This window comes from Ursus maritimus, unplaced genomic scaffold, assembly GCF_017311325.1.
Source record: "Ursus maritimus isolate PB19 unplaced genomic scaffold, ASM1731132v1 scaffold_7, whole genome shotgun sequence".
NCBI lineage: Eukaryota > Metazoa > Chordata > Mammalia > Carnivora > Ursidae > Ursus > Ursus maritimus.
Genome location: NW_024426885.1, coordinates 76,964,725 through 76,977,304, shown reverse-complemented (window position 1 = coordinate 76,977,304; position 12,580 = coordinate 76,964,725). Strand labels below are relative to the sequence as shown.

The following is a 12,580-nucleotide window of genomic DNA, read 5'->3' as shown; positions in this document are numbered from 1 at the left end:
TTTATTACATTTTCTTGACCCCTGATTGTGAATATATTATTTCAAGTGAACGTGTCTAATTTCCATGTGAAAATACATTTTTTAGTCACAGATAAACATGACTAATATGAAAATCTATGCCATAATATGCCACTGACATATTCAGATAGTGGATCACAATTACAGGCTTATCATGTCCTTTTCTATCTAAAGTAATATCCTTGGATTCAGGATGAATTGTCTCAGGAGCATTGAAAACCATGATAATTGGAACTTTTGAAGTGTCCACATTGCTAAAACTAATTACAGAGGAGAACAGAACAGTGATTTCAGTCACTGTTTCGTATGTGGATAATGAAACAGAGAATGGGGCACTTCCTCAAGGTCACGTACTAAGTTGGCAATAGTACAAGAAATGAGACACTCTCCTGACATGGTGCCTCGAATTCTTTACATAAGAGGACCCAAACCCAGCTTGAAGGCACTTTAGATAAAGTCCTTTGAAATATGTGCCCACACAACTTAACATTCGTTTCAAACAAGCATCAGTTAGGATTTATGAGTACATCAGTTCTAGCCATCATTCTAATATACTTCTGTTTCTGCTACTTTAAAGATAGGGAAAACTAAAGAATTATTTTTCAGCTCCGTGGAAGACATGAAGAAAAAAAGACCAATGTATTATTTTATTCTTTAAAATACTTAGGACCTGGGGTGCCTGGGGGGCTCAGTCAGTTAAGCATCCACCTTCAGCTCAGGTCATGATCTCAGGGTCCTGGGATCGAGTCCCACGTCAGGCTCACCACTTAATGGGGAGTCAGCTTCTCCCTCTGCTTCTGCCCATCCCCCTGCTCATGGATGTGCACTCTCTCTCTCTGTGTCTCTCTCAAATAAATAAAATCTTTAAAAAAAATACTTACAATATGTGAGACATATATAAAATAATATGTTGGTTAATATCTTCTCCCACAATGCAAACTTTCTTTGGCCCATCAAATTACAAAATTACATGTATCACTGTCTGAAAAGTAAAACCAACACCAGGTTTATTTTGATCAGATTATTTTATGAAGTATGGTTCAGAGAAGAGAAGCATGGAGTTAAGAGGAAAGTGAGTGCTGATTTGAGTAAAGGAACAAACATTTATTGTATTGTACTCCAGGGTTGACTTTTTAAAAAAAAATTTTAATAGAGGAAAAATTTTCCTTCTCTTTTATTCCCTCTTAAATTAAAATACCTCTAAATCATTCAGAAACAGACCAAATGGGCCCCTAAGAAAACCATGGCAATGTAATATCTAAATCTATGCTTCCAAACAACTAATAAAATAATAACAATAAACAAAAGTGAACTCTTCCTTCTGTCCATAAAATACGCTCCGGGAAGACATTTTTTTAAATTTGTAAGACTTTGCCAAAGAGTTTACTATTCAAAGGTAGAGTATGAAGTAAATACTAGGAATTTCCTCAGTGGTTCTTTTCATACCCTAGCTATAATGGAATTTACAGAGAACTCTCTTTAATGTGTAGATAGAAGAGCAAAAGCCATCAGTCATATGAACATTCAGATGAATGTATGCATTCAAATATGGAATATGGAAGCAGCATGGCTTACTTTTGACACTCACTTCAGCTAGTGTCACAAAGGGAGCAGCACAACGGAAAAGAAATAGCAGTATCTGTTCCTCTGCAATTGCTTTCTCTCCCCAGTAATTCCATGTATTAGGTTGAACCATATGAAATTGACAATAACTATGCAAAAGTGCCAATTTCATTCGGTTCAGTCTAATAAATATCTGTGTTCATTGTCATTGAAACGTGCCATAGAATACAAAGTTCATATGTCACATAAAAGATTGCTTATACCATCAACGCAACAGAAGTCATAGGAAAAAACCATGTGAAAATGGAATTCTTCCAAATCCATCACTCTTATTTATTGTGAGCTTCCATGGGCATAGATTGAAGAGGATTTGCATCCTCTGACGAAGAGAATTAATACAGTGAATGGAAATAGCCACCAGTGTTGCCAGGAAGAATAAACTTTGGAGTTACTTTATGGATCAACTTGGAATTGTTCTGCCTAGAGAAATATCCTCTTTGGGGTAGTGTCATGAGTCCCTACTCTTGATGAGAGGCAGAGACCGCTTTGGTTAGACTCCAACTCTAGTGCACTAGAGTTGACCAGGAGTTGGTCTATATTCTTGATAACATAGTAATTTTTATGCATTTGTTTTTGTCATTACTCCTGCATTCTGCATTGGAAGATTCTATAAGGTGGAGGTCATATTTTCTCTTTAGATGTATACTTAAATATATCAATGAGTATAAAGCAACATCTGCTTTCATAAGTGAAAAGGCCACCAGTGTTCTAAAATTACTCATCTGATTCGTTTGTTGAAGGGCACCTCGGCTCCTTCCACAGCTTGGCTATTGTGGACAATGCTGCTATGAACATTGGGGTGCATATGGCCCTTCTCTTCACTATGTCTGTATCTTTGGGGTAAATACCCAGTAGTGTGATTGCTGGGTCATAGGGTAGCTCAATTTTTAACTTTTTGAGGGACCTCCACACTGTTTTCCAAACTGGCTGTACCAACTTGCATTCCCACCAACAGTGTAAGAGGGTTCCCCTTTCTCCACATCCTCTCCAGCAGTTGTTGTTTCTTGCCTTGTCAACTTTTGCCATTCTAACTGGTGTTAGGTGGTATCTCAGTATGGTTTTGATTTGAATTTCCTTGATGGCTAATGATGTTGAACATTTTTTCATGTGTCTGTTAGCCATTCATATGTCTTCATTGGAAAAGTGTCTATTCATATCTTCTGCCCATTTTTTGATTTATTTGTTTTTTGGGTGTTGAGTTTGAGAAGTTCTTTATAGATCTTGGATATCAGCCCTTTCTCTGAAGTGTCATTTGCAAATATCCTCTCCCATTCCATGGGTTGTCTCTTTGTTTTATTGACTGTTTCCTTTGCTGTGCAGAAGCTTTTTATCTTGATGAAGTCCCACAAGTTCATTTTTGCTTTTCTTTCCCTTGTCTTTGGAGATGTGTCATGAAAGAAGTTGCTGTGGCTGATGTCGGAGAGGTTACTGCCTATGTTCTCCTCTATGATTTTGATGAATTCCTGTCTCACATCAACCATTTAGAGTTTATCTTTGTCTATGGTGTGGGAGAATGGTCGAGTTTCTTTCTTCTGTATATAGTTGTCCAATTTTCCCAGCACCATTTATTGAAAAGACTGTCTTTTTTCCATTGGATGTTTTTTCCTGCTTTGTTGAAGATTAGTTGACCACAGAGTTGAGGGTCCATTTCTGCAGTCTCTGTTCTGTTCCACTGATCTATGTGTCAGCCATCAGAAGGGATAATTACCCAACATTTGCATCAACATGGATGGAACCGGTGGAGATTATGCTAAGTGAAATAAGTCAAACAAAGAAAGACAATTATCATATGGTTTCACTTATTTATGGAACATAAGGAATAGCAGGGAGATCATTAGAAGAAAGAAGGGAAAACTGAAGGGAAGGGGGAAACAGATGGGGAGATGAAGCATGGAAGACTATGGACTCCAGGAAACAAACAGGGTTTTAGAGGGGAGGTGCGTAGGGGGATGGGCTAGCCCTGTGAAGGGTATTAAGGAGGGCACGTATTGCATGGAGCAAAACATGAATCATGGAACACTACATCAAAAGCTAATGATGTACTGTATGGTGACTAACATATCATAATTTTTTTTTAATGCTCTGCAAAAAAAAAAAAAAGAAAGAAAGAAAAAGAAAACATTTCATCATATCACAAGACTAGTTTGACATAGTCAACTAAATTTCCTATCTCTACATGTGGAAAGAATGCCCAGATCAGGGGCGCCTGGGTGGCACAGCGGTTAAGCGTCTGCCTTCGGCTCAGGGCGTGATCCCAGCATTATGGGATCGAGCCCCACATCAGGCTCCTCCGCTATGAGCCTGCTGCTTCCTCTCCCACTCCCCCTGCTTGTGTTCCCTCTCTCACTGGCTGTCTCTATCTCTGTCGAATAAATAAATAAAATCTTTAAAAAAAAAAAAAAAAAAAATGCCCAGATCAGTGCACAGACATCTGGCAAAATCTCAAAGTGTGATTATTCTCTTAGACAATGTGTGAAGAGCCTTTACACATCTGTCTGCTCCACTATAGTATGGATATGCCCGGACAATAATGGTCTTTTTAATAGTCAATACCTTACTCATATTAACTGCTTCATAAATATTTGTTGAAATGTTTTTAAAAAAAAGTACTCATCTGAAATGATTTCCTTGATACTTCATGATAGCATACAAAATGTTTCCTTTAATTCAGCTTGAGCTTTCCAACTAATTTTTAAGATTTTATGTATTAGGTAAAGGGAAAAAAGTTCACTTAGTTAATCTCTTTTTAGAGATTTTATGTATTTATCTGGGAGAGAGAGAGAGAGCGCGCGAGCGCATGAACGTGAGCGGGGGACGGGCAGAGGGAGGGAATCTAAGCAGACTCCCCCCTGAGTGCAGAGCCTGATGCTCCTGACCCATGAGATCATGACCGGAGCCAAAATCAGGAGTTGGAAACTCAACAGACTGAGCCACGCAGGTGCCTCTCAGTCAATCTCTTTTTAAAAAAATGAATCCTTAGGGCAGCCCCCAGGCACTGAATGATGTGGCCTTGCCCTCCAGTCTGGCTTCTGCTGGCCCCTGCCTTCTTTTCCTCAATCCTGGAATTCCAGCCTTCTTTGTTTTACAATAAGGGATTTCCTTTTTTGTTTTACAATAAGCTGTTTCCTTCTTTGTTTTACAACATGCTATTTCCTACCTCAGGGCTCCTACCTATGTTTTACTTGCTTCCTAGAAAATACAGCTCCTGGCTCATGTTGCTAACAAATCCTTCCGGTCTTACTGTTTAACGTCCTCAACAAGGTTGTCTATCCTCTGAATTGCCAAGTGAGGTCCTCCCTTATTATAGCTCTGATGGTGTGCCCTTTGATCGGCGTTTTCGAATACATGCTTGCATACTGATTTAACTTCTGTCCCCACTAGACCACAAGATTCAGGCACGCAGAATATAGTAGCCCCCAGCAAGTATTTGTTAAAATAATTATTGCCTTGTTATGATTATATTCACGAAACATGTGAATACTTAAGAATAATAAAGTGTTTGAAGGACATTTGCCAAAGTGTTACCCGTAGTTATATCTTGGTAGATGCCTTCATAGTATTTTTCTATTTTTCTCTCTTTTTTTGTTTATTTTTTTCTGTAATCAATATGTAGACATATTTCTTAGGTGGATTTTTTTTTTTTTACCTTTATAAATGCTACTAAAAGATCATGGAAATTTGCACGAGTGAACGTTTGAACTGGGATGGAGGGTTCTTGGCAATGCCATCTCCCTGCACACAGGCATGAAGATAACAGCCAGCGTCTTTCAAGGAGACTGTCACGAGTACAGTGGTTGGTCTCTATAGCACCTGAAAAGGTGATAGGTCAAGGAGCACAGGACCTCCAACCCTAAATGACAATGCAGAAACTTTTCGTGCCTGGATGTTTCCTTTGAAAGCTCTCATGCAAAGAGTTGACACAGCTAGATTTAAATTTGAAAATGTGCAACAAAGTGAGACGTGGATGGGAAGCGGGAGAGTATGGGAGCACAGAGGCCAGTTATGAGGCCAGAATCAGCATTCCTGGTTGGAATGGTGATGGCCCACATGGAGCAGTAGCTCTAGGAAAGTGCAGGAAGGAGAGGGACAAGAGAGAAGGCAGGGATAGAGGCAGTCTGAGCAAACCTATGCAGTGACGGAGAGAGCAAAGAATGAATTTAATCTTTTGCACCTAGGCAAGTGTAAGAATGGTGATGTCATTGACCCAAAGGGTGATGTCATAGGGTGCCCAAAGAAAACCAAGGTTTTGTGGTTAAGAGGAAGCGAGTTGGGTTTGAATTAGAAATTACAGTGTAATATTCAGAGGCAGTCGTCTAGGAGGAGAGAGGTAAGGGCTAAAATAAAGTCTTCCGAGTCAGTATAAAGCCAAAGTTGATACCATAAGATGATGTGAGATTTCCCCAGTGAGGTAAGTCAGAGCAAAAAAAAAAAAAAAAAAAGCAGAAGGCCAGAAACAAAATTTTGAGGAACACCTATATTTTAGTGAACTAAGGTACAGGATTCAGGAAACTAAATTGAGAAGGTGCTGTCAGAAAGAATTAGAAGACTGATGTATTATAGACACGTAGGGACGGAGTTTCCAGAGAGAAAGCGGAAAGGGTCACATGTTTCTGAGATGTCCTAGAGGACCCTAAAGTGATGATCTGATGCTGACAGCTCAAACTGACTGATTGCTTCCTCTCTGCCAGCCCTGGTCAGAAGACAGTACTTATTCAGTGCGTCGATCCATTTTACAGAGCATGGGAGGTGTGAATCATGTCAGAGTAACTTCACGGCCAAATAGGAAGTAGAGTCAGTGACTAGCCTGAGACAGCTCTTTTGTCCCTAGAACCCTTACCTGCTCTGGGATCTAACTTTCAAATCGGAAGGCATGGTTGAATTCGCCACAAATTCCGCAATTCTAGTTCATGACTAATTCAAAGCGTAATTTCATTTTAAGTGTCTGTTGGATGTTTACCATCCCCCTTATAGTACGTCTGCCTTTGATTTTTGAGATGGAAAGGGTTTAATTTTGTCCAGCGTGAAGCACACTCCACCGTGGGCTTACACTGCTGCACTTGCCTGGGAGGGAAGGGCCCTGAGCCGAGCGTCGCTGCAAGGTCCCCAGTGTCAGTTTCCGTGCAGGCTGGCTCGGAGGGAGGGCTCGGGCTTGGCACCGGCGGTCACATTGCTCTAGGACTGCAGGAGCCTCTGGGGCAGCAGCTACTTTGCATGAACTCTGTTCTGCTTTGGCCTCCTGCGCTCCGTGTCATTCCCCGGAGCTCCCGCGCAGCCATGAGGCATAAGAAAATTGCTTCAGAACGAGAAGAGCCCATGGAAACCCTTGCTATGGATTGTTCGGACACGGACAGTGACTCCACGCTGGGATACAGTGATGATGAAGATTCCAGTGATGAAGTTCAAAGAGTCTCAGAGTCAGTGCATAGAAAACTGTGTTTGCAGATATTTGGGGTGTTTTTCATGCTCTCTGATTTCACTGAAAGGAATTTCTAACTCCTCCAGAAAGGCTTAAAAAGAGAACCCTACTTAACTGCCTAGGTTTGCCTGTAATTACTCATTAATCAACAGCATGTTTGTGAAGTAGCCGATAATCTGCAATAGTAGCTACTTGCCCAGTAGTACGTGTTTATTAATTGTCAGGCTGCAGTCAACTAACACACAGGTACCGCAATGGATGAGTAGGAGGTTTGGTTTTTAGAGACAATGTGCGTGCTGACCTGGACTCTCGTGTAGATACAGCTACGGTACTTGCTATAAAGAAGTGTGCTGAGCGTTAAGAGGCATACGTGTTTGGTGATGTTTTTCATTAAGGATATGGTACATTATCTTATAATTCTAGTTATGAAATTATCTTGTGGTCAGCATCAATGAGACTTTCAAAATCTACCGTATTCTTCTGCTGGAAATGATCATACACCGTGAGCTGACAAAAAGTAAAAATCAAGGAAATCTGTTTTTATAAATAACATGATCTCCCCCCTTCCTCTTTCTCTCATCTAAGCCCGTATTACATGAAGCCCCTGCTAACTGGGCAGGTGTCCTGTGTGAAACCAGTATCCTAGTAGCTGTGTAGGGATAGAGAGAAGTTTAATAACCACATGCAGCTATTAGGATATCTGTATTAGAGGAGTATGTAATGTTTTATATCTCAATCCACATATTTGCTTGGACCCTCAAAGGAAATAAGCAGACACAGTAAGTCACAGTATCATCAGCGTCTATGAGTAATAATGTCTCATTAGAAGTTTCCACCATCTCTCCTAAAATAAAGTGTTAGCATATGTCAATACTAGATCAGATAGCATTCTGTCTCTCATGGGAGTAGGCTCTCTGAGTCCACAGGGACAGCGTTTCTAGATACCTGCCTAGACAGGCATAATGGCACGAAACACCTTAATAGCAGAGATACAATGACAGCGTAGTGGCAACATGAGTTTGGCATTGAATGAACTTGGCATTTAATTATTGCCTATTGTAACATTATTATAAAGCCACATCACAGGGCTAGGACATAGCCACGGATAGGAATTCGAACACTTTGAGAATCAAAATGGTTTATTGAATTAGCTTTGCGGTTGAGCACCCACAAACCTATGAATGCTATTTTTATTGACAACTAAATATATTTTTTATGGTGACAGACATTCTGAGTACTTACTGTGCTAAGTCATTTTGCATGAGAATGCATTTAGGTTTGTTGTCCAGCTGGAATCTGGTAGCAGAGTGTATAAGGAGTGGACTTTTCTGGGCAGACGTGAGCTCTGCAGCCAGCCAGCTCCATGTTCAAATTCCAAAGCAGCAACTCACCAGCTATGTTGGACTCTGGGTGTGCTACTTAACTTTTGTCCCCTGTGTACGTTTGAGATAAAATACCCCCCTCTGCTGTCTGCATTAAGTGAGATTTGTGCAAATCACCTAATACAGTTCCTGACATATGCTAGGTACTGAAAAATGGCAAATATTATAATCTAATGGTTAATATATTGTTTTTCCCCACCCTATGCCTCTTTTCTTTTTTGATATATGTTACTTTACTAGGTACTAAGCCTGATTGTAGGCCATAACTTACAGATTTGCCTTTTTAAAATAAAATACTTCCAATTTCTATTGACTATGTTACTCTTCTGATATTTTATTTTTCCCCATCTGTATTTTAAGCTATTTGTATTTTCTTTTTGTTGCAAGAAAATTGCATTCACTTTAAAAAGTATATCCAATTTAGTCCTGAGAACATAGTGAAATTTTAAAATGTTGCAAATTTGTGATGAATTAAAAAATAATATGCACAGAGAATATATTCAGAAAAAAGCATTATTTTGTATATATTATGTTTTTAAAAACTTTTTGAGCAATTTGTAAATTGTCAAGATGGTAAAATATTTTAGGAAATTCAGATTTAATAGGATGTTTTCTATAAAGCTGTGTTAGGTGTTCTTTTGGTTTTTTAGACTAGCAGCAATGTGTAGTAATGTACTACTGCAAGCACTACCTAAGAAATAAGTCATTCTTGGAGCACCTGGATGGCTCAGTCATTTAAGCATCTGCCTTCAGCTCAGGTAGTGATCCCCGGGTCCTGGGCTCCAGTCCCATGGCGGGCTCCCAGCTCAGCGGGGAGCCTGCCTCTCCCTCTGCCTGAAGCTCCCCCTGCTCCTACACTCTCTCTCTGTCAAATAAATAAAACCTTAAAAAAAAAAAAAGGAAAGTCATTCATATGATTTATGAAAGACCTAATGGGCATTACTGATGTTTTCTGCCCATTGTCGTGTCCACTTCACTGAAAATTCCTGCTCAGAAAGTAGTCATGGAGTTGAAGATATATTGTTCCTTTGGAGCAGAAAGCGTATCTGCGGTCTGTTGGGGGGAGTGTTTCGTAAGCCACTGGACCCCGCGGCCGCACCGGAGGTGAAAGAACCAGAATTCCCAGAAGAAGACGCTGCTGTCCCTGGGCTGGGCGTTACGGCAAACTTGAACTCCGCCGCATTTAATCCCGTCCAGGGAGTGCGCACGCTCACCATTCCCGCGTTCCAGGCTTTCGCGTCGCTTGTAGCTTCCCTCGTAAAACCGGGACAATGTGAGTCCAAAGCCTGCTCTCTGCTCGTCCCACCCACGGGCTCGAGGCTGTGGTGCTTTGCCATTCTTGTACCACACACTTAGTAGACACCTCCTGCATACCCCTGCATTCGGGGTCACATGGGGAATGTAACTAGCCATGGACCCTCCCTGCCCTCCTATGGTTTAGTGGGGGCGGGGGGATAGAATCAGCAACCAAGTGACCCCACAAATACGTGTACAGATTACAAACCGTCATAGACACTTGGGTCGAGAGCTATATCAGGCCATGAAAACAAATGGGTGGAGAACCTGGTCTAGTTAATTCTCAGCAGAGAACAGAGGCGGCCAGTTTGGCTGGAAGGTGGGGACGGTTGGGAGGCACTGGCAGAATCCTGCTGGGGGCTGAGGAGATCGGAACGGAAGTTGCCGAGTCCAAAGCGAGTTTAGTATGACACGTGGATTAAAGATACACACTCATCGATAGTGTCTCTCCTTTAATAGCAGTAACCAGTGAGAAACAGAAGAGGAAAGATTGCTTTTGTAAGAGAAAGCAATGATATAAAACACCCAAGAATTCTTTAAAAAAAAAAAAAACAACCCAGACCTAGTGAAAAAGATTAAGAAATTCTACTTACAGACCTAAAACTAGCTGTGAACAAGTGGAGGGTGATGTGTTGTGATTGTATGGAAATTAATATAATCAAAAAGTCCTTCTTCTGAAATCAATGTGTCAATGTAACACAACTCTACCAGAATCCCAATGTGGGTTCCATCGGAAGTGGAAACATTACTTTAAAGTCCCTGTGAAATATGAATGCTTAAAAGCATCATCAAGCTATTTCTGAAAAATAATGTTAGTAAGGGGGCACTTGTTTACCAAATCCTCAATGCTAATGGTTACTATAAAACAACTGTAATTTTCTTCAATTTTTTAAAGTTTTTATGTAAGTCATCTCTACACCCAGCGTGGGGCTCAAACTCATGACCTCAAGATCAAGAGTTGCATGCTCTACCAACTGAGCCAGACAGGCACCCCACAACTATAGTTGCAATATCATGGGGGGTAGCAACAGTGAAAGACATACCAGTAGAAATTCCTGGGTTCAGAAATATATGTGAAAATGTAGTGTATTTTGAAAAAATAAAAATTCAGTGGTTACATCTTTATTTTTAAGACTTGAAAAGCCCATTATTAGAGACCATGATATTTGGATTATGATTTTTAGAATGTATTATTAACAGTATATTTTTTCTGTATATTTCTCTGTAATGTATTTCAAACTTATATTTATCATGATGTTAACTTTGAAATTTTACTTTTCTAGGAAAAAGAGTACGTTTTCTTGTGCAACTTAATGTTTCTAAACAATGGCACTATGACATTTTTAGTAGCTCAGAATGAAATGTGAATGTTAATTTACAAAGTCTGTCTTTGACCTCTGGGTAAGACAAGAAATAAGAACACATTTTTAAAGGTTTAAGAAGTTCATAGATATGCCTACAGTGACAAATTGAATATTGCCAAATAGTATATACATATTTCAATCAGAGCAATTAAAATTTGTCAGATAATCTTGAAGAACTGAGAACTCTGGTATTGGTGAATAAATGTGTGTTAGAAGTTGCCAGAAGTGGGGCGCCTGGGTAGCGCAGTCGTTAAGCGTCTGCCTTCGGCTCAGGGTGTGATCCCGGCATTCCGGGATCGAGTCCCACATCGGGCTCCTCCACTGGGAGCCTGCTTCTTCCTCTCCCTCTCCCCTGCTGTGTTCCCTCTCTCGCTGGCTGTCTCTCTGTCACATAAATAAATAAAAAATATTAAAAAAAAAAAGAAGTTGCCAAAAGGTTAGCCATTTTAAAACAGGGTCTCTAAGGTGATAATTGAAACAGATCTGTTGTTCTCAAGGTTATAATAAAAAATTCATACACAAATGGGTTATTCAGTCCTCAGAAATCCATCTTCAGGTCCTTTAAAACTCTCATTACTCACGTCATTACCACCCTCATCGTTATCCAGTTAATTCCTTAATTCCCCAAAAAGCACAGGGAATGAGGATATAAAATTTTGTTTCACTTGTATAAATGAAACTTTAAGATTGAACATTCTAACTCCTGGATTATAATTGTAGGATTTGAGGGATTAATGGCAAGAGTAAGGTGGTTCCACCGGATGAAAAATTTTGAGACATGAACAAGGCGTAACCCTGGGGATGGATAGATCAAAGGGGTCTACATAATTCACTGTTTCCTGAAAGTAATCGCAATGAACAATTTTCTTTGGTTTTAAAAGTATTTTACTTCAATCTCTCTCTCTTTTTTATACAGGGAGGATGTGAGGACAGCAAACGTAATTGCCGCAGAGGCTGTGACCTGCCTTGTCATCGACAGAGAGTGAGTATACTGCCTTATTCTGCGCACTGTGTGCTCCAGTCCATGACGTGCATAAGTTCTCGGAATTAGACATTGTTTTATGGAGTTACTAACACTTGTTATTTTTTCATTTTAAAATTAGTTGTGTATTTGATTCTCATTCCCTTGTATATTTGATTCTCATTCCCTGTTATTCTTGGAAGTGGCTGGCTCTGCCATTCTAGCCTTGAGAGTGTCCACAGGGTTCTTAACCAGGGTGAGACCCACCGCAGTTAGCTCGTTTACACGCATGGGCCATCATGCAATGTCACAGAAATGTCGTCAGGATTCATGAGACACATGAGGAAAGCATGGGTCCCAGTGTTCTTTTTTCTACAAGGGAGGATCTTAACAACGCTAGCTATTTGGGTGAATTTTTAGAATAATAATAATTATTACTGCTATAGAATATGTAATAATATATTACTAGTATTATTATTATTAAGAAATGGATCATTCCTTCGACATATTCTAGTTCTCT

The 12,580-nt window shown here is 40.0% G+C and overlaps 1 protein-coding gene across 3 annotated transcripts in view; it reads left to right on the top strand.

The window, feature by feature from the left end:
* PRKG1 (protein kinase cGMP-dependent 1) overlaps positions 1-12,580 on the top strand; it is a 1,188,324-nt gene that overhangs the window by 1,039,138 nt on the left and 136,606 nt on the right. For all 3 annotated transcript variants that reach the window (XM_040624668.1, XM_040624667.1, XM_040624666.1), the window contains one exon: positions 12,016-12,081. In XM_040624668.1, the coding sequence (XP_040480602.1) occupies positions 12,016-12,081 (66 nt within the window). The remainder of the gene's footprint in view (positions 1-12,015; positions 12,082-12,580) is intronic.